The sequence below is a fragment of the Saccopteryx leptura genome, chromosome 1, assembly GCF_036850995.1.
Source record: "Saccopteryx leptura isolate mSacLep1 chromosome 1, mSacLep1_pri_phased_curated, whole genome shotgun sequence".
NCBI classification, from domain to species: domain Eukaryota; kingdom Metazoa; phylum Chordata; class Mammalia; order Chiroptera; family Emballonuridae; genus Saccopteryx; species Saccopteryx leptura.
This window is the reverse complement of record NC_089503.1, coordinates 386,095,968-386,122,404: the sequence shown is the minus strand read 5'-3', so window position 1 is coordinate 386,122,404 and position 26,437 is coordinate 386,095,968. Positions and strand designations below refer to the sequence as shown.

Here is a 26,437-nt window from a genome sequence, read left to right as displayed (position 1 = left end):
AAAAGGCCTTGTTAGTGAACCCAGTGAGGGGAGGAGCAGAAGGAGGCTTTTTAGAATCAGCTCTGTGACGTTAGGCAAATTATTTAATATTCTTTCTTTTTTTCTCCCCCTTCTTTTGCTTATTATTATTATTTTTTTGTGTGTGACAGAGACAGAGAGACGGACAGATAGGAACAGACAGAAAGGCAGGGAGAGAAATGAGAAGCATCAATTCTTTATGGTGGCACCTTGGTTGTTAATTGAAAAGTGAGAGGAGGGGAGATAGAGAGATAGACTTCTGCATGTGCCCCAACCGGGATCCACCTGGCAACCCTCATCTGGGGCCAATGCTCTGCCCATCTGGGGCCATGCTCTCAACCAAGCAATTTTTAGCATCTAAGGTAGAGGCTCCATGGAGCCATCTTCAGCGCCCAGGGCTGATGCACTTAAACCAATTGAGCCATGGCTGTGGGAGAAAGAGAGAGAGAGAGAGAGAGAAGCAAGAGGGGGAGGGGTGGAGAAGCATATGGTAGCTTCTCCTGTGTGCCCTGACTGGAAATCGAACCCAGGATATCCACATGCCAGGTTGATGCTCTACCATTGAGCCAACCGGCCGGGGCCAAATTATTTGACTTTCAAACCCAGTTTTCTCCTCTGTGAAATTGCACTAATGGCTACCCCTTTATGGGGAAGCTGGTGAGAATTCAGAGGTAACAGTGTGGAGTGCTGAGATAAGAGTCGGTCTCTGAAATGGTGGGTTGTCATAATTTATTCTAGAGTCTGGGGTGTATCAAAGACTTTTGAATGCAGAAATGAATGAATGAATGAATGGATGGATGGATGGGTGGTGGGTGGACATCTTCTAGTCTTAACCCCAGCCAGGGGTGTCAGGAAGGAATTTCGGGCCCGAGGTGACCACAGAGGAGGGGATGAAACGGGGCCTGACTGAGGTTGGGAAGGAGCGAGGCGTGTTGTCCTGCCTTGGAGACCCAAAGCCTGTCCCTTTGGTGTCTCAACGGCCTCTCGCCTGTCCCCCTGTCCCTGGCCGCCCGCCGCCTCTGTGTCTTACACGCTGCACCTAGTTGTCTCTTCTGTCTCTCCCCCCTTTCTGCTCTGACTCTCTCTCTTGCTCTTTGTTTGTGTCTCTTGGTTCCTTTCTCTCTCCCTCCTCCACCTGCTGTCCTTCCAGGTCTGGGCGGCACAGTGTCTGGGTTATGACAGGAGTCACCCCCCCCCCCCCCCAGTGTGTGCCAGCCCAGACGGGCGGCTGACCCCCGCAGGACAGCTCTAACTCCAGCCGGGGTTGGGGTGGGCTGGCTGTGTCTCTCTGCTTTTCCTGGGGGCTCCCCCGGGGCCCCACTCCGAGGGATCTTGCCTTTCCACCAAGGAAAGGAATGAGTTGATGGTGGGGGCGGTCAGCGATGGGAGAGTGTTTAGAGGCCCCCCTGGTGCCCTGGAGTCCCCTGCCCGGCGGGGAAGATGCTACGGGGAGATGGGTCTCTTTCCTTCCGTTGACCCAGCTCTGCCTTGTCCCCCAGGCTGGTGGATGACCGCTGTGTGGTGGAGCCCGCGGCTGGGGACCTGGACAACCCCCCCAAGAAGTTCCGAGGTAAGACCTGCGCTCCCAGTGCAAACTCCCCTCGCAGGCTGCCTGAGTCCTGGGCCTGAGTCATTCAGCCCCGAGGCGGGGTCAGGGTCAGAGGAGGCTGCCAGCGGCCCTCCCACTGCCTCCCGGAGCCCCCAGGGCTTGAACCGCGCCTGCCTCTGCCTCTGGGCCACACCCACTCCTGGCCCCGGGCCCATCCCCCGCTCCCCACCAGCCACAAGGCTTTCTTTGTCTGCGTGACTGGGCGTTTTCTGTGGGAACAGGGGAGGGAAAGAGAATTTCCTCAGGCATGAGGAGGCCCAGGGTGACGGTCCTTCTGTGTGCTCATCTCATGGGACCCCGCGGTCTCCAGGTCCCTTCTCCTGACCCCCGGCTGTGGGCTGGACTCCTGTCCTTGGGACCTGGCAGAGCCCAGACCTGGCTTTGCTGAGTCACCCTGGGCGAGATCCATCCGGTCCCCCTTGGGCCTGTGTGTCCTCTGCTGTGTGTCTGTGGGTACCTCAGCTCCACCCTGCAGGCTGGGGCCCCAGGGCCCTCGTGGGGAATGGAAGATATCCTGCTGTCCCACGTCCAGCCAGCCGGCCGAAGGTGTCATTGCGATTACCTGCGAGGCCCAGACCGCCAGGCAGCAGCGGATCCTGGGCGCCTGGGTGCGGAGGGCCGGCTGGGAGCAGGCAGGAACAGGCCGGGCCACTGCTGCCTCACCCGCCTGCCCACGTGGCTGCTGTGCTGGGTGGGGATTAGCTGCCCTTGTCCTGGAGAACGGTGCCGATTTAAGATAATCCCTTGGCATCCTTGGCTGTCTGCCTTGGGCCTTGCCCATCCACGGGGGTATGGAAAAGATGGAGGGGCGTTCCGGCTCTCAGAGAGGCCCCGTGTCTACTGCTCAGCCCCGGCTTTCATCGGGCCCCCCGAGTGGGGGGACGTGCCCGGTACGTGGCACTGGGCTTTCCTCACCCCCGTAGACCCCTCCGCTCCGCGGGGACTGCCTGTGGCACTGGGCTTTCCTCACCCCCGTAGACCCCTCTGCTCCGCGGGGACTGCCTGTGGCACTGGGCTTTCCTCACCCCCCGTAGACCCCTCTGCTCCGTGGGGACTGCCTGTGGCACTGGGCTTCCCTCACCCCCGTAGACCCCTCCGCTCCGCGCCCTCTCACCTCGTCCCCAGCCTCCCGGCTGTCCGTCAGGTGCGCCGGCCACGCCCCCACCTCCGCACCTTTGCAGCTGCTGTTCACTCTGTCTGCCAGGTTCTGACCTGAACAGCCACATGCCTCAGCTCTCGTGTCCTCAGTGGGGCATTCTCTGCCCAGCTCGGTACAGAATTGCCCTCCGCCGCCAATCCCCCTTTCCCTCCTCTCTTTTCTCCGTTTTATGAATCTGACCCACTGCGTGTATTTTAATTATTTTTCGTTTGTCTCCCCAGCTAGGATGTCGTCAGCTCCACCAAGGTGGGAATTTCTGTCTGTTATGGTCACTCTTTTTAAAATTTATTTATTTATTTATTCATTTTAGAGAGAAAGAGAAAGAGAAGGGGGGGGGAGGAGCAGGAAGTTTCAACTCCCATAGGTGCCTTGACCAGGCAAGTCCAGGGTTGTGAACCGGTGACCTCAGCGTTCCAGGTCGACACTGTATCCACTGCGCCACCACGGGTCATGCCTCTTATGGTCACTCTTTTACCGGCTGCGTCTGCCACTCGGTGGGTGCTCAGTGCCCGTGTGGGGGAGAGGTTCAGGCACCGGGCCCTCTCCAGGCTGCCTCCTGCTTCCTGCCTCTTTCGGGTCTGGCTGCTCTGGGTCTGGTCAGTGTGACCCCATCAGTGTGACCCCCCTCGTTGAGCTCAGCCTTGAAGGCACTGGGCCCGGGTTCTGGGGGCTTTGGGGTGCTGGTGCAGGCCTCCTGCTGGAGACACAGCTCTGAGCACGCCTGCTTCTGGGTCCTGAAGGTTACAAGTGGGTAGAGAAAAGGAGTTGACCCTGGTCTGTGGCTCAGTGGATAGAGCATCGGCCTGGCATATGGACGTCCTGGGTTCAATTCCCGGTCAGGGAATGCAGGAGAAGGGACCATCTGCTTCTCCCTGCCTTCCTCTCTCCTTTCATTCCCTCTTCTCCTCTTGCAGCCAGTGGCTCAGTTGGTTCAAGTGTGGTCCCAAGTGCTGAGGATAGCTCCATTGGAGCGCATCGGCCCCAGGCACTAAAAGTAGCTTGGTACTCAAGCATCGGCCCTAGATGGAGTTGCCAGGTGGATCCTGGTTGGGTTGCATGTGGATGTCTGCCTCACTATTTCCCCCCGCTCTAAACAAACAAACAAACAAACAAACAAACAAAAAAAAAAAAAAGAAAAGAAAGGGACTTGGAGCTCTCCTGCAGCCAGAATCGGGAGAGCTTTGAAGCTGCTGCCGAGCGCAGGTTTCCTGTCTAGCTGAGCAATTTAGGTAAATCTCGGGAAGAGCCTTGTCAGAGAGAGAGAGAGAGAGAGGGGAGAGGAGGGTACCAAGGGTGGGCTGTGCCAGGTCAAGGAGGGACTGGAGCAGAAAGGAGAAAATGCCAGCCTCGTGGTATGACAGATGGTGGCAGGCGTGGGCGGGGCAGAGGAAGATTTGCCCTCAAGTTTCAGTGGACAGAGTTTGGGGCCAGTTTTTGATGACAAGGCCACTTAGCAGAACAAGTGTTCCTTTGACTCCTCCCGTCGCTCCTTCCCGCTCCGGCTTTCTCTTCCTCCCTCTTTTCCCAGAGCCTGAGAGCAGGGTGCACCGGGGGTCCTGGGGGCTGCCCCGCCTCCCCGGGCCCAGGCAGTGCCTGCCCCGCCCTGGGGGACTCAGCCTCCCGCCTCCTCCCGCCCTGTGGTGCTTGTGGGGAGGCAGGCAGGCGCCCCCTGTGGCTGGCAGGTCCAAGCAGGAGCATGAAAACTTGGGACAAGAGATGGACTCCAGCCTCTTCAGCTTTGACGCTGAAGCCCAGAGAAGAGAAACGTGGAGCTGGGCCTCCCACCCGGGAGTCCTGGCTCTCTCTGTCCCCTGACTCCTGCGAACAGCCTGACCCTTCTTCCCCCCGCCCTGGGGCCCTCTACCAGTTCCAGGCCGGCAGGACGCCCCTTCACCTGCTGGCTGGAGACCCCGCCCCCCGTCCGGCTAGGCAAGACTAGCCTGTGCAGTCCCGGCTTCCCGATTTGTGGTTTCAGTGATAGCCATCTTCCAAAGCCATCTCAGCCCCAGGGGGTCTGGGAATCTTTTCCTGAGCCCGCAGAGCCTGGGAGGGAGGCCGGGAAGCTGGTGTTCCAGCACGTCGGGGCCTCGGGCCAGCCCGGCCTCCCTGACCTCCGCTTAGCTGAAGGGTCTCGGGGATGTGGCTGCTCTGAGCTGTGTGCTGCTGGCTGGCTGGCCCAGGGTCTGGGCATCTGCCCTCCCATGAGCCCTTTCTCTTTCTCCTCCTCCACGCTGGGGCCCCCGGGTCACCCTCCCCTCCCCCTCTCCTTCAGGGAAGCCCAGGAAAATGTGCAGAAGCCACTTACCCCTCTGCGCCCTAAACCCACACACTGGTGGGGGCAGGTGCTGGGGATGGGGCTGACCAGGGGGCTCCCCCGTGCTGGCCCGGCTGGGTGCCCTCTCTCTCCGTCCTTATGTTGGTGCTCCGCCTGTCCAGCTTACTGCCCAAGTCCAGTTTACTGTTATTTTTATTATTGTTAAGCTACCAACTCTGCACAGAAGAGAAAACTAACGCAGGCCTCCGTGCCTGCTGCTGTGCTCTGTCAGGCCTCCGTGCCTGCTGCTGTGCTCTGTCAGGCCTCCGTGCCTGCTGCTGTGCTCTGTCAGACGAGAGAGATCGGGCGTGTTCGGGGTGGTGTGGCCGTCCACTCGGTGCTCTGTCGGATCCTTTTCACCGTGTTTATTTCAGATCTTTGCGTCTTTAGAGAGATGGCCCTTGTGCCTGTGAGGGAGCCCCCTGTGCCTTCCCCTTCCTCCTTCCCTCCCTCCCTCCCCAGAGGCAAACACTCTCAGAAACAGGTGTGCGTCATCCAGGGGCCTGTTTTTCTGCTTTTGCTATTAATTCACAGATCTATAGCCAAGAGTGCTATGGGGATGGTTTTTCTCTTTTATACCTCCGTTTAGTAAAGGGAGCCTCCTGTACAAATCTTTATTTCTTTTCTATTTTATTTTTTCCAAGTGAGAGGAAGGGAGACAGAGAGACAGACTCCCCACATGCGCCCCGACTGGGATTCACCTGGCAACCCCATCTGGGGCCATGCTCACAACTGAGCTATTTTTAGTGCCTGAGGCAGAGGCTCCACTGAGCCGACCTCAGCACCCAGGGCCGATGTGCTTGAATCAACTGAGCCATGGCTGCAGGAGGTGAAGAGAGAGAGAGAGAGAGAGAGAGAGAAGGGAAAGGGGCAGAGGTGTAGAAGTAAGTAGATGGGTGCTTCTCCTGTGTTCTCTGATCAGGAATTGAACCTGGGACTTCCATACCCCAGGCCAATTCTCTAGCACTGAGCCAACCAGCCAGGGCCTGTACAAATCTTTCTGCCCTTTTGCGTGCTGCGCTGTCTTTGAGATGTATGCGTGTTGATACTTGTGACTCTGATTCTTCTGTTTAATTGCCATGTGATGATATTCAGCCGCTGACCACGCTGCAGTCACTCACTGGTCCTCCAGTGGACGGCTGCTCGGCTCATTTCCGGTTTTGGTAATTGCCAAGGATGCCGTGGTGAGCGTGTGTTCGTGGCCCTCCGTATATCTCCTTGGAGTCCTGGGCCAGGGTCTGTGGGGTGGGTGTGTTCTGAGGGGTGGGGGGCTCTGGGGAGAGGAAAGGCCCTGCTGCCTTCCATGGGCGCTGTGTCCACTCACCGCCCTCCCCAGCTCACTGCCCTCCCCACACACACAACCCCTGGGAGCTGTGTCCACTCACCGCCCTCCCCAGCTCACCCCCCCACACAACCCCTGGGAGCTGTGTCCACTCACCCCCCTCCCCAGCTCACCCCCCTCCCCAGCTCACCCCCACCACACACAACCCCTGGGAGCTGTGTCCACTCACCGCCCTCCCCAGCTCACCCCCCTCCCCACACACAACCCCTGGGAGCTGTGTCCACTCACCCCCCTCCCCAGCTCCCCCCACCCCCACACAACCCCTGGGAGCTGTGTCCACTCACCCCCCTCCCCAGCTCACCCCCACCCCCACACAACCCCTGGGTGCCACCCCTGGCTCCACCCCACTCTTGCTCACTTGGTTTTGTCCATTTACATTTCTTCCAGCCCGCTGGGTTGATTGAAATGGCAGCTCACCGTGGTTATAATTTATATTCCTCTGACAGCTAGTGAGATGGAGTGTCTTTTCATACGTTTATGGGCCGCTTAATCTCCTTTTGGGCCTATTTATTTATAATGTATTTATTGGTTTTAGAGAGAGAGAGAGAGAAGCATTGATTTATTGTTCCACTTATTCATGCATTCATTGGTTGATTCTTGTATGTGTCCTGACCCGGGATCGAACCTGCAACCTTGGTGTATGGGGGTGATGCTCTAACCCACTGAGTTACCCGGCTGGGGCTTTTTTCCTTTTTATAAAAGTCACGCAGAGTTGTGCTGTAGGATGTAGATGGAAGCAATGGTGTTTTCACGCCACCCTCACTCGCCTCCTGTCCCCTCCCCCGGGACCTCTGTGTTAGAAAATCTGACTGGGTAGTTTATTCTTACAGTTAAAACCTCAAAACAGAGTGTTGACTCTCCAACGCCCCACCATTGTCCCTTTCAGATAACCACTTCCCTTAGATTCTCCTGCGTCCCCAGGGCTCCTTTATGCAAATATAAACATTTTCAGAGGGTCCCTATTTCCTCACACAGAGGTCTCACTCTGTGCATGCAGTTCTAGTCCTTGCTGTTTTTACTTTATACATCCTACTGTGGATAGGTCCTACTGGAGATCTTCCCATATTTGCATATAGAAATCTTGAACTCTCTTCCTCCTTTTTTTTTATTTTTATTTAAAAGCTCATTTTTGTTTCATATCCTAGACAAATTGAAACTAGTGTTCCTACTGATGGCATAGTTTTTCTTTTCTTTTTCTTTCTTCCTTTTTTTTTTTTTTCTTTAAGAGAAAGAGACAGGAAGAGAGAGGGAAGAGAGAAATGAGAAGCATCAACTCATGGTTGCTTCACTTGAGTTGTTTACTGATTACTTCTCATATGTGCCTTGACCAGGGGGGGCTCCAGCCGAGCCAGAGACTACTTACTCAAGCCAGCGACCTTGGGCTTCAAGCCAGTGACCTTGGGGTTATGTTGATGATCCTGCACTCAAGCTGGTGACCCCACACTCTAGCCCGAGACCTTGGGATTTTGAACTGGGGCCCTCAGTGTCCCGGGCTGATGCTCAATCCACGGCACCACCACTGGCCAGGCAGATGACATAGTTTTAAGCATTTAAAAAAAAACACGTTTATTTTAAAAATTGTGATAAATACGTGTAATACAAAATTTACCATCTTGACCATTTTTAAGTGTGCACTTGAGGGGCATCAAGCACACCCTCTGCTGCTGCTCCCGCCTGGGCTCAGCCTCCGGGCCGCCCCTCCCCCTCCCTCCTCTCCCTCTGCCCTGCTGCTTGGGGGGAAGGAACGTCCTGGCCCCTCTGGGGCTCTGACGGGGCTGCCTTTCGGAGAGGATCACAGCAGAGTAGCAGCACGGAGGTGTGCCAGGGCTGGGCCACGAGCCTTTCAGAAGGCTCTGATCATTCATTCATTCATTCAGCAGGCATTTTCTGACATGTTTGTGGACAGGGTTCTAAAGGAGAAGGGTGGGTCTGTGTGAGAGGAAAAGATGAATTTGACCAGCTAGTAAATTTCCAAGAAAGCTAGAGAGGAGTCTGAAGTGGGGTGGGGTGTGTTGGGGGTCACTTCTGGCTTCATCCCTCTCCTGGGGGCCCACCACACACGATGTGTTTCGTTCCAACACAGCCTCTGACCCACTCGTGGGCTGTAAAGTCCCATTAATGGGGCTCAATCATCCTTTAAAGAATTGAATAGGCCCTGGTTGTTGACTCAGCAGTAGAGCATTGGCCCGGCATGTGGAAGTCCCGGGTTCGATTCCCAGTCAGGGCACACAGAAGAAGTGATCATCCGCTTCTCCACCTTTCCCCCTTTCCTTTCTCTCTATCTCTCTCTTCCTTTCCCATAGCCATGGCTCAAACGGTTTGAGCAAGTTGGCCCTGGGCGCTGAGGATGGCTCAGTGGCCTCACCTTAGGTGCTAAAATAGCTTGGTTGCTGAGCAATGGAACAGTGTCCCCAGATGGGCAGAGTATCACCCAGTAGGGGATTTGTGGATCCTGGTTGGGGCACATGTGGGAGTCTATCTCTGCCTTCTCCCCTCTCACTTAACAAAAAAATAAAAAGAATAAAAAGAATTGGATAGAATGGAATTAGAATGCATCTACCATAGTAAGGGTTGTTAGTATTTCATTAATTCCTTTTTTTTTTTTTGTGACAGAGACAGAGAGAGACAGAGAGAGGGTCAGGTGGGGACAGACAGACAGGAAGGGAGAGAGATGAGAAACATCAATTCTTTATTGCGGCACCTTAGTTGTTCATTGATTGCTTTTTCATGTGCGCCTTGACCAGGGGGCTACAGCAGACCGAGTGACCCCTTGCCCAAGCCAGCGACCTTGGGCTCAAGCTGGTGAGCTTTTGCTCAAACCAGATGGACCTGCACTCAAGCTGACGACCTCGGGGTCTTGACCCTGGGTCCTCCACATCCCAGTCCGATGCTCTATCCACTGTGCCACCGCCTGGTCAGGCTCATTAATTCTTTCTTAAAGCTCTATTTTCCTGTTTAAATATATATATTCAATGAGTTTTACATTTGCTCATTGAAGCTTTTTTTTTTTTTTTTTTTTTTTGTATTTTTCTGAAGTTGGAAACAGGGAGGCAGTCAGACAGACTCCTGCATGGGCCTGACCAGGATCCACCCGGCACGCCCACCGGGGGTCGATGCTCTGCCCATCTGGGGCGTTGCTCTGTTGCAACCAGGGCCATTCTAGCGCCTGAGGCAGAGGCCATAGAGCTATCCTCAGCGCCCGGGCTATCTTTGCTTCAATGGAGCCTTGGCTGTGGGAGGGGAAGAGAGAGACAGACAGGAAGGAGAGGGGGAGGGGTGGAGAAGCAGATGGGCACTTCTCCTGTGTGCCCTGGCCGGGAATCGAACCCAGGACTCCTGCACGCCAGGCTGACGCTCTACCACTAAGCCATCTGGCTAGGGCCTCATTGAAGCTTTTTTATTTCTAGAAATTGCATTTGGTTCTCTTTCTGTCTGCTGGGTCGTTTTTGATGGTGTCCTGTTCTCCGTAGGGAAACTCAGTGTTTCTATTACTAAGTTAAGCAGACTAGGTGCTTCTGGTTCACGGGTGATGTCTGTCTGAAGTCTCTCCACGTCTGGTTCTGGTGTCTGTTTTGTGGGTTTATTGTCTCTTGTGGCATCAAGTTCCTAAGAATTGCTGGTTATCTTTGAGTGCATACTGGTTGTCGCATTTGAAACGTGTGGTAGGAGTAGTTGTGGAGGAGGAGGAAGTACCCTCCGCCGGAGAGAGTGTGCTGCCAGGCTCCCGGGGGCACCGCCTGCCCGAGCCCCCCGAGACCAAGCTCCCGTCTGGGGGTTCCAGCAGGAGTCTGGCTGCTGGAAGGAGCTGTTCTGAGGGGAGGATCTCCCACATTCTGTCGGCCCGGACTCAGATTTCTGCCCCTGTCACCTGGTGAAGTTGTCCTAATAAAAGATCCTGTCTTCTGGAATCAGCAAATGCCCTCAGGGGAAAGTGGCTCAGGTGTTTCTGAGTCTCCGTGGTTTTCCATTTGTATTTTTAAAAGATGTTTATGGTATTGATTTTAGAGAGAGAGTGGGAGAGCGAGACTGGAACATCGATCAGCATGCTCCCGTATGTGACTTGACCAGGGACCGACCCGGCCCCCTCTGTGTTTAGGGACCATGTTCTAACTAACCGAGCTATCTGGACGGGCCTCTCTGGTTCTCCTTTTGATCTTCCATTCTGACTGGATGATTCCTCACGGTCTCTCAGTTCTGTAAGAAGCCTTAACGTAACCTCTTCTGGTTGAGAAATGCGTTGGCTGGGCTGTTTTTGGTTGGGTTGTTCCATAGTGGAGTATAACTGCAGCGCCCAGCCGCGTCAGACCCAGGCCGGCCCCCGTACCAGGGGCGGGGCGGGGCCCCCCCACGTTATTTCCCGGAATGGGGATCTGAATATGTAGTATTTCCTAGGCGGGTAGGGTGACTTCTCTCCTCCTTCTGTCCTGTCTGCACTGCGGTGGAGGGAGGCAGACTGTGGGGGAGACCAAGGGGACTCAGATGGCCAAGGCCTGCCGGCTCCAGGCCCCAGGGCAGCCCACAGCTGGCGTCTGACCTGATGTGTGACTGTGGTGTCTCACCGCCCGGCTCTGCCTCCCCTTACCTTCCCCTCCACGCTCCACGTGCCTCCTCCATTTCCTCTCTTTATAGCTAAATTCCAGCCCCTCCTCACACAGGAGGGAGCTGTTCTCGATTCACGCGTTCATGTGAGACAGTCGCTGAGCCCTGGTCTAGGGGCCGGGGAGACACCGTCCCGGGCTCTGTTCAGATCTGCCCCTCAGAGCCTGAAGCGGGCAGTGGGAACACGCAGGGCAGCCTGTCGGGCCCAGAAGCAGCCCCCCCCCTTTCCATTGATTGAGAGAGAGAGAGGGTAAGGGGGAGAGATAGAGAGAGAGAAAGAGAGAGAGGGGGAGAGGGTAAAGGGAAGAGAGAGAGAAGCATTGATTGTTCCACTGAGTTGTTCCATTTAGTTGTGCACTCATTGATTGCTTCTCATACGGGCCATGACCAGGGATCGAACCCTTGATCTTGGTGCCCGGGGACGACGTTTTATTTCCTGAGCCACCCGGCCAGGGCCGAGCCAGCCCCCTTTCATACTGTCAAGTGGGGTCCAAAACGAATACAATCTATCCATAGCCATATTTATATAATATAAAGTGGGGAGGGAAGAGGCCAGGGCCTGAGTGAGCCGGGAGGTGGGGAGGCTGCCAGTATCATGCTCTAAGTGTGAGAAAAAAAGAGAGAGAGAAAAGGAAAGTAGTGTGTAACACAGTCTCTCTCTCCATAATAAAACACGTTAATAAATAAAAAGTGCAGTGTATGTTTTAGATGGAAAGGCTGGGCCCCAGCTCGAGGACCTTGAAGGAAGCCGTCAGAACTCGCCTCCCAATGAGGAGCTTGCAGCCCCAAACGCAGACATCTGGTGCATTGTGCGGCCGCGAGCAGTGCATTTCCTGAAACAGCAAAAATCTCCGGGTGAAGCTTGAATAGCACAAAGGGCGGTCTTCCCTCGGTTTGTGTTGGAGTTGCGTTCCTGGAAAATTCAGTGTTTGCTAAAACCATGTAGAAACGACGCTGTGTTCCTGTGTGCCCCTCTGGGCCCAGATCACTGTCCGCAGCTGTCCACCTGCAAGTGTAGAGTAGGCAGGACATTCGTGGCCGGTGTCACACTGGGCAGTCTTTTCTTTCTTTCTTTCTTTCTTTTTTAAATCAAGTGAGAGGCAGGGAGGTAGAGAGACAGACTCCTCCTGCATGCGCCCGATGGGATCCACCTGGCAATCCCCGTCTGGGGCTGATGTTCTGCTCATCTGAGGTGTTGCTCTGTTGCTCGGCAACAGAGCTATTTTAGTGCCTGAGGCAAGGCCCTGGAGTCATCCTCCGCACCCGGGGCCAACTTGCTCTTTTGAGCCATGGCTGCAGGAAGGGTGTGTGTGGAGGGGAAGCAGATAGTCGCTTCTCCTGTGTACCCTGACCGGGAATTGAACCAGGGACATTCAGATACCAGGCCTGTGAGCCAACTGGCCAGGGCCACTGGACAGTCTTTATGCTTCAGGTGTCCAGCATCTCTGTCCTGCCTTCTAAATGCCACCTGTGACCTCAAACACTGGGACAATCAAAATACCCCAGCCCCTGTTTCCAAAACACCCCTAGTGTGGCTCCTCTTCCTCAACTCCTGCTCGGAGCCAGTGGCCTCTAACAAGGCAGTGAGAGCTATATAGTGACCAAGGACCTGAGGGAACTTGGAGAGCTCTAACTCAGCCTAAGTAGCAGGAGGACTTCCTGGAGGAGGTGACACCCCAGCTTCTCCTTGAGGGCTGAGCAGAACCCTGTAAAGACATATTCTCTCGCCCTGGCCGGTTGGCTCAGCGGTAGAGCGTCGGCCTAGCGTGCGGAGGACCCGGGTTCGATTCCCGGCCAGGGCACACAGGAGAAGCGCCCATTTGCTTCTCCACCCCTCCGCTGCGCTTTCCTCTCTGTCTCTCTCTTCCCCTCCCACAGCCGAGGCTCCATTGGAGCAAAGATGGCCCGGGCGCTGGGGATGGCTCCTTGGCCTCTGCCCCAGGCGCTAGAGTGGCTCTGGTCACAACATGGCGACACCCAGGATGGGCAGAGCATCGCCCCCTGGTGGGCAGAGCGTTGCCCCCTGGTGGGCGTGCCGGGTGGATCCCGGTCGGGCGCATGCGGGAGTCTGTCTGACTGTCTCTCCCTGTTTCCAGCTTCAGAAAAATGAAAAAAAAAAAAAAAAAAAAAAAAAAGACATATTCTCTCTAACAAACTGAATGCATGCTTCTGATAGTGATACCCGCTTGGGCTGGTGGTGCCAAGCTGGCCTGGGCATGGCAGTCCTGGGCGGCTCCATCTGCTTATGGAATTGCCACTTCCCCATCTCTTCAAGGAAGTTCTGTCTTCTCGGGACCTTGACTCACTCGGTTTCTCCTTGTGATGGCACCAGGGGGCCTCTGCCTGCTGCTGGGCTAGATGGGAAATCCAGTTTCGCTTTTAGTTCCCAGGAGCCGGATGCCCAGCTTTTACCAGCACAGGGGCACAGCCTTCCTTGTAGCGAGCAGATGAGAGGGGCTGAAGGGGCGGGCTCCCCCGGTGGCCCCGTCTGGGTCCGGGCACACCCACTCCGTCTGTCTCCTGTGTTCCACGCTGCGGGAGCACTGTGCCGTCGTGGGGGCACAGCCCGGCAGCATGAGAGGGTCTCAGAGGCTGTGAGCCCACCCCCTTGCCCACGGCTTGATTCCCTCCTGTGATGGGGAACTCATTGCCTCTCCACACAGCCCACACCCGTCAGACAGGCCCCGCCTCCTGTGCCTGAGTCCTCCATCCCCTCCCCTCACACTTTAGAATAGGATTTTCCAATGCATTCCTCTTTTTGGTGAATAGAAAAATCTCACACCCTTTCTGGAGTTTGGGCTATTAGTGTTTTGTGGCCTTTCCCAAATAAGGATCATAATAGTGAATTTGTTCCTTGACTTTTGGTTTGCCCCATCTTAGGTTGAGTTCCCTAAGACGGGAGAATTACCGAGAGGGGAGAGAGGTCTCAGGGGAGTGGGGGAGCCTCGCTCACACAGGGCAGGGGAGAGCAGAGCAAGGGGGTGGTGTCGGGGAAGAGGAGCCCCAGGCTGATCCCGCTGGGAGTGACCGGCGCACAGCCAGTCTCCCGGAGGCCGGGAGTGACCGGCACACAGTCAGTCTCCCGGAGGCCGGGAGTGACCGGCGCGCAGTCAGTCTCCCGGAGGCCGGGAGTGACCGGTGCAGTCAGTCTCCCGGAGGCCGGGAGTGACCGGCACACAGTCAGTCTCCCGGAGGCCGGGAGTGACCGGCGCGCAGTCAGTCTCCCGGAGGCCGGGAGTGACCGGCACACAGTCAGTCTCCCGGAGGCCGGGAGTGACCGGCGCAGTCAGTCTCCCGGAGGCCGGGAGTGACCGGCGCGCAGCCAGTCTCCCGGAGGCCGGGAGTGACCGGCGCAGTCAGTCTCCCGGAGGCCGGGAGTGACCGGCGCGCAGTCAGTCTCCCGGAGGCCGGGAGTGACCGGCGCGCAGCCAGTCTCCCGGAGGCTAGGCTGTTACGGGCCTGCGTCAGCCATTGGCATGGGCTGCCGCTCAGAAGGGCGCTGGAGGATGGCAGTGGGCCGGAGAAGGCTGCAGGTGTGAGCTGTGTGCCGTCAGTGTCCGCCAAAGCTGGGCACAGACAAGGCAAAGGGGCGGGGGCCCGAGAGTCTCTATAAACCTCCCGTGGGGCGGAGGGCACGTGTCCACCTCCCAGCTGAGACCCTGCCCTCCCCTCCAGCCTGCCTCTGGGACTCTCCATTCCACTCAATCCGGATGCTCCGAGTTCTCGGGGTCCACAGGGAGGGGAGTCGGGGCGGGATTTGAGGGCGGGGCTGCAGGCTGGGGGTTCCCACGAGGTGGGGGGGCCCTGAGCCCCACATGAGCCATCCCCCCCCCCCCCCGCCACAGACTGCCTCTTCAAGGTGTGTCCCATGAACCGCTACTCGGCGCAGAAGCAGTACTGGAAGGCCAAGCAGACCAAGCAGGACAAGGAGAAGATCGCCGACGTGGTGCTGCTGCAGAAGTTGCAGGTGAGTGTGCAGGTGTGCCCCTGGGTGTGTGCCCCTGGGTGTGTGCCCCTGGGTGTGTGCCCCTGGGTGTGTGCCCCTGGGTGTGTGCCCCTGGGTGTGTGCGTGTCAGGGCTGTGTGCCCCTGGGTGTGTGCCCCTGGGTGTGTGCCCCTGGGTGTGTGCGTGTCAGGGCTGTGTGCCCCTGGGTGTGTGCCCCTGGGTGTGTGCCCCTGGGTGTGTGCGTGTCAGGGCTGTGTGCCCCTGGGTGTGTGCCCCTGGGTGTGTGCCCCTGGGTGTGTGCGTGTCAGGGCTGTGTGCCCCTGGGTGTGTGCGCCAGGGCTGTGCCCGTCAGGGCTGTGTGCTGCAGGGCCCCGGGCCACACACAGGGCCCCTGCTCACCAGAGCTGTCGGGCCCAGAGGCGGAGCCCAGGGGTTTTTAAAACCCCACTATGCTCCTGACCAGGCGGTGGCGCAGTGGATAGAGCGTCGGACTGGGATGCTGATGACCCAGGTTTGAGACCCTGAGGTCACCAGCTTGAGCGCAAGCTCATCTGGTTTGAGCAAAGCTCACCAGCTTGAGCCCAAGGTCGCTGGTTCGAGCAAGCAAGAGGTCACTCAGTCTGCTGTAGCCCCCCGGTCAAGGCACATATGAGAAAGCAATCAATGAACAACTAAGGTGCCACAATGAAGAATTGGTGCTTCTCATCTCTCTCCTTTCCTGCCTGTCTGTCCCTATCTGTCCCTCTCTCTGGCTCTCTCTGTCTCTGCCACAAAAAAGCAAACAAAAAAACCCCACTATGCAAGAGCAAGGTGCTCACTGCTGTGAATGGGGTGATGTGGGAGGAGTAGTGTCCTCCCAGTGACCCGCTCGTCCCAGGACCCCTTAGTGCCACTTAGAGGAAGGTGCCCCTTCCGCTGAGCCCTTGGCACAGGGCTCAGCGAGTGGAAGGCGGGCTCAGTCCGGCTCCTGCCTGGCCCCTTAGCAGGACACCATGGCACTGCATGACCCACACGGCTGGAGACGGGGTCCCCATGGATCCAGCGAACGTGATTTGAGAACTGGTCTTACCTTCTCCCCTTGTTTTATAGGGCTGGGCCCTGGGGCCCTGAGAGGGGACTGGGCTGTTCGTGGTCTTTCTGTGAGTGTGCAGAAGGGCCTGGGTGGTGCCCGGGCCTCTGACCCGACTTGGGGTCCTTGGACCATGGACAGTGCACGGGGCAAGGGCCTGGTGGTCGCTTGTGGGCCTCTCGGGGTGGTGGCCCTGCTCACATCCTGGGCAGTCCTCTCCGGACAGGGTTCAGGGCCCAGAGCCCAGGCCCCATGGAGAAGAGAGGAGGCTCCATCCGGGTCCGCAGCTTTGCAGCCCGCTTCTGAGACCCGCTCTCTGGCCCTGATGCCTCCACACCCATGCAGACCTCGCTTCCCTGTGTCCCTTGCCCAGAGGAGTGGGTACGAGGTGGCGGAAGGGTGGCCCCGCCCCACAGCTGTGAACTGGGCTGGAGAGGGGGCAGGGGGGGCTGCCTGAGCTCCGTTATAAACCCCGCCGTCTCTCTCCCTGAGCTGGGGGCTGTCGTCGGCTTCCTCCCTGCTGCCAACACAGGCTGAGGCCGAACTGGGGATGTGGCCTGGGTGCGGGGCGTCACACGTGCGCAGACAACATGCTCAGAGCCATGTGTCACGCAGCCACACACTGTGGATCCGTGGAAAGTCACGTGGGCACAGCGAGGCTCACGTGAGGCCTCCGTCGTGAGACGTGGGTGATGGGATGGAGGGAAGAAAGGGTTAGAGGGGACAGTGCTCTCAGGGAGAGCCGGTCTGATGCAGGAGATGGAGCCCCTGCTTCCGGGAACCCCAGATCTGATGGAGACAGAGCCTAGCCTCAGGCAGCTTTCCGTCTGACGCGACAGAAGTGCCTACACAGGTGTCCTTAGTGGGGTGCAAACCAACTCCTCGAGGCCATCAGTGTTGGGTCCAACAGAGTTGGATATGGCCAATCCGGGAAGGCTCCCTGGAGGCAGTGGGCTGGGAGCACACACAGGTTGGGGAAGGAGGGTCACAGAGGAGTGGGGTGGAGGAGGAGGAGGAGGAGGAGGAGGAGGCAGTGGCCTGTGTTGGGGCATCAGGAGTCTGGAGAGCTGAGGGTAGGTAGTGAGGCTCAGTGTAGGAGTCTGCCAGGGTTGAGGGGGCCTAGGGGGCTTGAGGGCTGGCTGGCACGTCCTCTCCAGAGGGAGGTGAGGTAGGTCCCTGGGCTGCGGGCTGTGTGATCTCGGGCTGAGCCCTCACACTCGGAGCCCCAGTCCCTCTCTGTCGGGAGGGAACGGGCTGCAGGGCCTGTGAGGGTCCCTGCAGGTGCAGGGTCAGGGGCTGTGTGCGCATGCCCACCTGGGGTGTCCGTCTGCGCAGCACGCGGCCCAGATGGAGCAGAAGCAGAACGACACGGAGAACAAGAAGGTGCACGGGGACATCGTCAAGTACGGCAGTGTGATCCAGGTGAGACCCCCGGGCAGTGTGATCCAGGTGAGACCCCCCGGACAGTGTGATCCAGGTGAGACCCCCCGGGCAGTGTGATCCAGGTGAGACCCCCGGGCAGTGTGATCCAGGTGAGACCCCCAAGCAGTGTGATCCAGGTGAGACCCCCGGGGCAGTGTGATCCAGGTGAGACCCCCGGGGCAGTGTGATCCAGGTGAGACCCCCCGGGCAGTGTGATCCAGGTGAGACCCCCGGGCAGTGTGATCCAGGTGAGACCCCCAAGCAGTGTGATCCAGGTGAGACCCCGGGGCAGTGCGATCCAGGTGAGACCCCCGGGCAGTGCGATCCAGGTGAGACCCCCCGGGGCAGTGTGATCTAGGTGAGACCCCCCGGGGCAGTGTGATCCAGGTGAGACCCCCCGGGCAGTGTGATCCAGGTGAGACCCCTGGGGCAGTGTGATCCAGGTGAGACCCCCGGGCAGTGTGATCCAGGTGAGACCCCCGGGCAGTGTGATCCAGGTGAGACCCCCGGGGCAGTGTGATCCAGGTGAGGCCCCCGGGCAGTGTGATCCAGGTGAGACCCCGGCTGGGCGAGGGGTGCACACGTGCCGTGCCAGGACCGGCTCTGTGACTGCATGTCTGCTTCTGTGCGCGGGCTGAGCAGCGTGTCCGAGGGCGTGCTCCCCGCACAGTGGCCACCAGCACAGACTCTGGAGCCGCGTGATCTGGGGTTCAGACCGTGGCCCCCCGTGAGTGACTTGGGCAGGTTCCTTAACTTCTCTGTGCCTCTGTTCCCTAATCTGCAAAACCAGGCCCGTGGGAGAACTCCCCTCCGGGCTGTTGTACGGCTACGTGTGATAACACATGTCAGGTGTTTAGAAACAGGGCTGACTTCTAGATATTTCTGTGCTTACTCATGCCCACCGGGGGGGTGTCTGTGTGTCTCAGTCTGTGTGTCTGTGTCTGGGGCGTCTGACCCTGGGTGCATCCACCAGGAGCCCCCTCACCATGCCCCACCTGCCCCCAGCTCCTGCACATGAAGAGCAACAAGTACCTGACGGTGAACAAGCGGCTGCCGGCCCTGCTGGAGAAGAACGCCATGCGGGTGACGCTGGACGCCACGGGCAACGAGGGCTCCTGGCTCTTCATCCAGCCCTTCTGGAAGCTGCGGAGCAACGGGGACAATGTAAGGAGGGGGCTGCTCTGGCTGGGGTGGGGGCTGCTAGGGGGTGCAGGCCACAGCTCCAGAGGGACTTCTGTAGGGTCTTCATTGGGGGGACTGGATGTCCATTTCTTTCTTTTCTTTTTTTTTTAAGTGAGAAGTAGGGAGGCAAAGAGACAGACTCCTGCATGTGCCCCCACCAAGATCCACCTGGAAAGCCCACTAGGGAGCGATGCTTTGCCATCTGGGGCCATTGCTCTGTTGCTCAGCAACCAAGCTATTTTTAGCACCTGAGGTGAGGCTATGGAGCCATCCTCAGCGCCCAGGGCCAACTTATTCCAACTGAGCCATAGCTATGGGAGAGGAAGAGAGATAGAGAGAGAGAAGGAAGAAGAGGAAAGGTGGAGAAAGAGATGGTCGCTTCTCCTGTGTCCCCTGACTGGGAATACAATCTGGGACTTCCACGCTCTGGGCTGACGCTCTACCACTGAGCCAACCTGGGCCAGGACTCATGTCCATTTTTTAGAGGGCAGACTGACACCAGAGAGGCTGAGAGGCCTGGCCCTTCGCATCCTCACCCTGCCCCACTGCCCGTTCCCATAGGTGGTCGTGGGGGACAAGGTGATACTGAATCCCGTCAACGCTGGGCAGCCTCTGCATGCCAGCAATTACGAGCTCAGCGACAACGTGGGCTGCAAGGAGGTGAGTGGGGTGGTGGGCCCGGCCCTGCAGGGGAGGGGCGAGCTCCAAGGGCACAGAACCCCCTCCTCACCTGTGTCCCAGCATGCTGCCATCTCCACCCTACAGGTTGGTGGTCCCAGGGCAGCTGGGCTAGTGTCTGAGGGCCCCTGCTGGGAGGACATACCCCCTCCTGTGCTCTAGTGGGGGCTGGGCCAGGCTGGGCCTCCTCTCACCCCTCCCGGGGCCCTCTGTGCTGGCTAACTCCCCAGTGGCTGGGGGTCCGCCTGGCATCATGGGTCTCTCTGCCCCTCCCCCCAGGTCAACTCTGTGAACTGCAACACCAGCTGGAAGATCAACCTGTTCATGCAGTTCCGAGATCACCTGGACGAGGTGTTGAAAGGGGTAAGGAGGGGTGTCCCGCCACTGCTGTCCTGTCTGCGGCTGGCCAGCCCCCCACCCACGGTCCTCCTCCTGCCCCGAGCCCAGCGGCTCCCCGTCCGACCCTCCCTCGTGCCCACCGAACGGCTCTGCGCCCCCCTCCACCCGCAGGGGCCTGCCTACCAGCCCCGCCTAGACGTCCCCCTCTCCACCCTCTCCAAGGCCTGGCTGGCCTCAGTCTGCGCTTTCCCTGAGGACTGGGGTCCCCATCCCCCACACTGGGGTGGGCCAGACCCTGTGGGCACTCTGTCCCCTCCCTCACGCCTGTCCGTGGATCTGGGCCAGGCCCCTGCCCTCCCCTCTGCCCTCGTAGGCAAGGACGTGAGGCTGGTGAGTCAGGCCTGGGCCCGGGTTCTAGGCTGGCTGGTGTGGGCGGTGGAAAGTGAAGGGTCGGCCGGCTGGGAGGGGACTCTGCTGGGAAACACTGCAGGGAAGACTTTGGGAGGGGCCAGAGCCGAGGGTGGATGAACCCTGAAAACCAGGCGTGGGGAGCGGGAGACAGGAGGCTTCAGAGGCTCCTCAGGGGTTGTAAGGGGCACAACCCGCCTCCTGGGGTACGGGCCGTATGTGGAGGGGTAGACGGGAGGGACAGGTTTGCGGGAAGGTGGGCTCTTCAGCCAGGGGAATCAAGGCACCCCTGCCCGTGATACCCGTAAAGAGACAGGTGAGAAGCCCTCAGCAGCCACCTCAGGAGGCCGCCCTGTGTTCACTGCCCACGACCCTGCTCACAGCCCTCAGTGCCCCCTTCTCCCTCCTCCCCCAGTCAGGCTGCTCTGGTCACAGTTCCCTGCCCCCTCTGGCTGTCTGCCCCCCCTCATCTCCCAGGCTGTTTTCTACCCACCCCTGCTCTGTGCCCATCTCTCCCTTAAGCCTACACATCATCCACATGTTGATCAAGGCTCAACCCATGTGCCACCTCCTTTTAGCAGCCTTCCCTGAGTAAACACATTCCAGTTCCAAATTCATACAGCGCTTAGAAAAGGAACCATCGCTGGGCTGAACCCCGAGGTGCCGCCCAGAGTGGTTTCGGTGAATCTTCCTGGCACCGAGGTTTGATTCCAGGCAACTTGGAAGTGAGACTTGAGCTGACAGAGCCCACCCCGTTGTTTGCTGTCCCCCTGCCCTGCCCAGGTGCAGAAGGCACTAGGCTCTGCCTTAGTAACTGACCCTGTCTGTGTGTATTCATTCATTCCTTTGTTTGCCCACTCATGCGTTCACCCCGCAGATGGTGGCTGAGAACTTTGTGTCTAGCGCCGTGTAGGGAGGACCCACAATGCTGTTAGTAATGATAGTCCGAGGGGTGGCCGTGCCCTGGCAGGAAGGAGATGAGGGCACAGGTCGATGTCCCATTCGTCATGAGCTGTGTACCCATTGGCAGGACACTTGCCTTCTCTGTGCTCGAGTTTGTGCACCTGTGCAATGGATGGGGGGGGGAGGGCCATGGCAGGGGCTCACACAGGAGCTGGAATGTGGTAAGAGGAGTGTCACTTCATCACACAAACCGCAGTCCTCACGATTTCTGACCGGAGGGCACAGCATTCCTATTTTACAGAGGAGGAGACTGAGGCTCGGATGTTAAGGGACTTATCCAAGGTCACACAGCTTAGAGCAGTCAGGATTCCCCACCTGGTTCTCAGTGTCCAAAGCCGTGCAGATGGATAGACCACGGTCCCTCCAGTCCAGCTGCTTCGGTCCAGCAGGGAGCAAAGGACATGGGCAGATGTACCCCATAGTCAGGCAGGAAGAGCCAGGCCGGGGAGGGGGGATCCCACCGGCCTTTGTGGAGGAGGGATTTGGGATTGGCCTGTAGAGCTCAGGTGGGGTTTCTAGAGGGACGGATTGGGGAGAGAGGCGATCAAAGGCAGGTTTGGACACTGGAAGGCTGGGAGGACCGGCTCTGGGGGAGCGGGTGTCGGCCATGCTGTCTGGGGGTTCCGGATTAGGGATCTGGCCGAGGGTCAGGGCTGTCCTCTGCTTACTGGCTCTGGAAGGGGCAAGTGGGGCCCAGCCAGCCGTGCCTGCGTCTGAGGTGGGTGGCCCTGGCCCTGGGAGGGTCCTGGGAGGGTCCGGGCCCCTCCTGAGCCCGCACCTGCTGTCGGCAGGGGGACGTGGTGCGGTTGTTCCACGCGGAGCAGGAGAAGTTCCTGACGTGTGACGAGTACAAGGGCAAGCTGCAGGTGTTCCTGCGCACCACGCTGCGCCAGTCCGCCACCTCGGCCACCAGCTCCAACGCCCTCTGGGAGGTGGAGGTCAGAGCCCTGCTCTCCAGCTCTGGGCTGCACCCTGACCTTTTCCTCCATCACTGCAGGGGTGGGGCGCAGGTGGCGGGGAGCTGGAGGGCATCCCTGGCTTCTTCACGGAATCCCCTGCGGGCCAATGGGCGGGGCCAGTGGGCGGGGCCAGTGGGCGGGGCAAACAGATGGGGTCAGTGGGTGGGGCAAGTGGGCGGGGCCAGGGGAGGTCCAGGAGTCTCCTACCCAGAGCTCTCCAGGCCTCAGTGCCCCTCCATCCAAGCTTCCCCCTTTGAGCACTACCCCCTGGATGACCTTGCTCCTGCCTTACCTCCCCATCCCCCCCCAGGTGGTCCACCATGACCCCTGCCGTGGAGGGGCTGGCCACTGGAACGGCCTGTACCGCTTCAAGCACCTGGCCACAGGCAACTACCTGGCTGCTGAGGTGAGTGGGTGAGTGGGGAGGCAGGCGGCCTCCTGGCAGCTCAGGTGTGTGTGCTTGTGGGCATGCGTGAGCGTGTGTGCCGAGTGCACGTCTGCACGCAGACATGTGTCCGAGTGCCCTGGCTTATTTGCGCTCATGCGTGTGTTGAACGGATGTTATCAAATACACGCATGACTGTAAACAAGCCTAATGGGGTATTCCTGCGTCCCTACTCTGGGCCGGGAGCTGTTCTAGGCACTGAGATGCAGCCATGAGGAAAAACTCCCAGCCCTCGTGGAACTTCCACGTCCGTGGCGGCCCATAGTGCACAGTCTTGTGTGTACTGAGGCATCTGTGTGTGTGTGTGTGTGTGTGTGTGTGCGCGCGCTTGTGCGTGTGCATCTGTGGGTCTGTGGAGAGAGGCCATGAAGGGCAGGGCCTGGGGGGCTCTCCTGGGTGACTCCCCCAGGGCTTGGGGCTGGGGTGGGCACCCCTGGGAGGGCCAGAGGTGGACTTTGTCTTGGGTGGGGGTCATGTGGGTGTCGTGCGGTGTCTGAGACTTTCTCGTCCCTTTTATCTTTCCTAGGAAAATCCCGGCTACAAAGGGGATACCTCCGAACCCAAGGCCGCGGGCGTGGTGAGGACGCGAGTCAGGCTCTGGGGTCCGGGGAGGGGTGACAGTGCGCCGGTCTGGGTTGGGCCGGGGTGGGGCCGCCGTGAGACCCTGGGAGGCGGGCCGGTGGGAGAAACCCTCTCAGGTGGGTGCTGGTGGTTTTAGGGGCCCTGAGAGGAGGGGGCGGTCCCTCCCTGAGTTGGGGTCTTCACCTCAGGGTGCACAGGGCCGAGTAGGTCGCCGCAATGCTGGGGAGAAGATCAAGTACCGCCTTGTGGCCGTGCCCCACGGCAACGACATCGCCTCGCTCTTCGAGCTGGACCCCACCACGCTGCAGAAGACGGACTCCTTCGTGCCCCGGTGGGTACCCTGTGCGTCTTCGTCCTGGGCACCTGCATGACCTTCCTCCCTGTGGGGATTGAGCTCTGGCACGTGTAGGCAGCTAACCGGCGCTGAACGCTTGCCCTGTGCCCAGCCCTGGGTGCTGCGTGACAGAAGGCCTTCTCTCGTGTCCTGTATCAGCGCTGGCTCGGGGGCCCGGGCGCTCAGACACAGGCTGGACGTAGTCGTTTGTCCGGGGTGCACTGGGCGGGGGGCTGGGCTCGCTGACTTGTAAGGCGCCCCAGCCCTGAGATTCTAGGACATAAGTAACATCGAGAACCCCCCTGGTGTCAACCAGGTGTTAGCCTGTGACCTCAGGCAGATTACTCAGTCATTGGGTCCTGTCAGGTGGGAATATCAAGCCTGCCCATCGCCAGAGCTGATGGGAGGACAGAGTGCATTTGTCACTATAGGCCCGCGATCCCTTACTTGAAACGTCTGGGGCCAGGTGCGTTTAGAGATTCTGATGGCTTCTTATTTCAGAAAAGTAATTCTATTTCATAATCAAAGACATGAGTTTTTCTGCTGCGAAACTCATGCGAGTTGACACAAAATGGGATAAATAGTCTAGACCAGTGGCTTTAAATTGCCCGTCTCTGGACCCGTGCTGGTCTGCCAGACATTTTGTGCCGGTTTGCTCATGAGCGAACCACCCTGATGTTGTATGAAGAGGTTGTTGAAAACCACTGGTCTAGACACCCTCATTTGTCCAAATGAATTTTGGCCCCAAGTTTACAAACGAGCCTTGGCTGCTGGAGAGCTTTGGGTTTGGGGGTGTGAGCAACGCACAGGGGCCTGGGGCGGTTGCTGGTCAGTCCTCTCTGGCTTCACACCCCTGTCCCGTGGCTGCTGGGCGTGGGGTCAGGGGGCGTGTGAAGCCCCTGGAGGCTGACGGGCAGACGGCCGGGACGGGCTCCATGGTACACGCCGCGCCCTGCCTGCAGGAACTCGTATGTCCGGCTGCGGCACCTCTGCACCAACACGTGGATCCAGAGCACCAACGTGCCCATTGACATGGAGGAGGAGCGGCCCATCCGGCTCATGGTGCGGGCCTGCCCGGGGCTGCGGGGTGCGCGGGGGCGGGGCTGCAGGGTGGGCGGGGGCGGGCTGCGGGGTGGGCGGGGGCGGGCCTGCCCGGGGCTGCGGGGTGGGCGGGGGCGGGGCTGGGGCCCAAGTTCGTCCCCGACTACCCGTGCTGACCTCTGTCTCTGCAGCTGGGCACCTGCCCCACCAAGGAGGACAAGGAGGCGTTTGCCATCGTCTCGGTTCCTGTGTCCGAGATCCGAGATCTGGACTTTGCCAACGATGCCAGCTCCATGCTGGCCAGCGCCGTGGAGAAACTGAACGAGGGCTTCATCAGCCAGAATGACCGCAGGTGGGCCGCAGGGCGGGGCTTCGGAGATCTGCCCGAGAGGCCTGTCCTCCGGGGGTCTGCCTTTCATGAACAAAGCAGTCACAAAGCAGAAGCCGGACAGGCTGGGCTGTGGTGGGGGAGACGGAGGTGAGGACTGGTCCCTGCCTCACTGCTCCTGGACTCCCAGAACTAACCCTGTGACCGAGCCATCACTATGGGGCAGAGGTTCAGCGAGGTTAAGAGACTTGTTCAAGGTCACACCGCGAGTAGGAACGGGAATGCAAAGCCCCGTTGCACCAAACAGCCCGCCTTGTGCCCTGTTGTTCCTTTTCAGATTGACGTGTACTGAGACTCTTAGTCTGGGAGGCACTTCAGACTCGGGGGTGGGGTGGGGCGAGGGGTGTTTTGTTTTGTTTTTTTTTTGTATTTTTCTGAAGCTGGAAACGGGGAGAGACAGTCAGACAGACTCCCGCATGCGCCTGACCGGGATCCACCCGGCACGCCCACCAGAGGCGATGCTCTGCCCACCAGGGGGCGATGCTCTGCCCCTCCGGGGTGTCGCTCTGCCGCTACCAGAGCCACTCTAGCGCCTGGGGCAGAGGCCAAGGAGCCATCCCCAGCGCCCGGGCCATCTTTGCTCCAATGGAGCCTTGGCTGTGGGAGGGGAAGAGAGAGACAGAGAGGAAGGAGGGGGTGGGGGTGGAGAAGCAAATGGGCACTTCTCCTATGTGCCCTGGCCAGGAATCGAACCCGGGTCCCCCGCACGCCTGGCCGACGCTCTACCACTGAGCCAATCGGCCAGGGCTGCGAGGGGTGTGTTTTGAGAGCAGGTCCGGGTGAAGCTGGGGAGAGACGTTGGAGGTCAGCGATGGGGGCTTTGTGCTCTGCAGCAGTGTTTGGGGGAAGGGCTGGCTGCCCACGGAGGTGGGGCGTGGAGCGCCATCAGATGGTGGTGGGTCCTGGGAGCTTTCCCGGGGTCGGCACCTCACACCTGTCACCTCTCCTGTCCTTCTGTGAAGGTTTGTCATCCAGCTGCTGGAGGACCTGGTGTTCTTTGTCAGCGATGTTCCCAACAACGGGCAGAACGTCCTGGACATCATGGTCAGCAAGCCCAATCGGGAACGGCAGAAACTGATGCGGGAGCAGAACATCCTCAAGCAGGTAGGCGACCGGGCATGTGTGGGGCCCGTGGCGCAGGCCCCGGGAAGGGGGGTGCCTTGTAACACGAGTTCGCCTTCTCCCAGCCCTAGGAAGCACGCCGCAGTCTCCCTTTTAATAAAGAGTATTTATCGAGCACTGACCGTGTGCCGGGCCCTGCCTGAGGTGTCCTGCGTGCCTTGGGCCACGCGATCCTCTCAACCCAGAGGAAGCCCTGTTATTATCCCCTTTTACCCGTGAAGAGACTGAGGCACACGGGTTGGAGTCTATAGCTAGGAAGCAGCCGGGTTAGGACTTGAACTCAGGATTTTGGGTCCAGAAATTGTGCTTAAAAAATTTGTTTTTCTGCTAAATTTTTATTACGAAAGTTTTCAAATAGAAAGTATTGGAAGGATAGTGCAGTGGACACCGGGCACACACTGCCCGAATCCACCTGTTACCCTCTGCCCGCCGGGCTGCGTGCAGCTGCGTCCCAGCGACCGTCCTCCGTACATGTGTGATTCGAAATCGGTGCACGTCACCCCGAAAGTGTCCAGCATG

At 58.8% G+C, this 26,437-nt stretch overlaps 1 protein-coding gene across 1 annotated transcript in view; it reads left to right on the top strand.

Moving 5' to 3' along the window:
• ITPR3 (inositol 1,4,5-trisphosphate receptor type 3) overlaps positions 1 to 26,437 on the top strand; it is a 75,474-nt gene that overhangs the window by 15,426 nt on the left and 33,611 nt on the right. Inside the window, exons 2-14 of the mRNA XM_066359630.1 lie at positions 1,518 to 1,588; positions 14,887 to 15,008; positions 17,391 to 17,477; positions 18,483 to 18,641; positions 19,221 to 19,319; positions 19,617 to 19,700; positions 21,839 to 21,985; positions 22,317 to 22,412; positions 22,978 to 23,028; positions 23,222 to 23,364; positions 24,330 to 24,429; positions 24,600 to 24,760; positions 25,759 to 25,900. Of these exons, the coding sequence (XP_066215727.1) occupies positions 1,518 to 1,588; positions 14,887 to 15,008; positions 17,391 to 17,477; positions 18,483 to 18,641; positions 19,221 to 19,319; positions 19,617 to 19,700; positions 21,839 to 21,985; positions 22,317 to 22,412; positions 22,978 to 23,028; positions 23,222 to 23,364; positions 24,330 to 24,429; positions 24,600 to 24,760; positions 25,759 to 25,900 (1,462 nt within the window). The remainder of the gene's footprint in view (positions 1 to 1,517; positions 1,589 to 14,886; positions 15,009 to 17,390; positions 17,478 to 18,482; positions 18,642 to 19,220; positions 19,320 to 19,616; positions 19,701 to 21,838; positions 21,986 to 22,316; positions 22,413 to 22,977; positions 23,029 to 23,221; positions 23,365 to 24,329; positions 24,430 to 24,599; positions 24,761 to 25,758; positions 25,901 to 26,437) is intronic.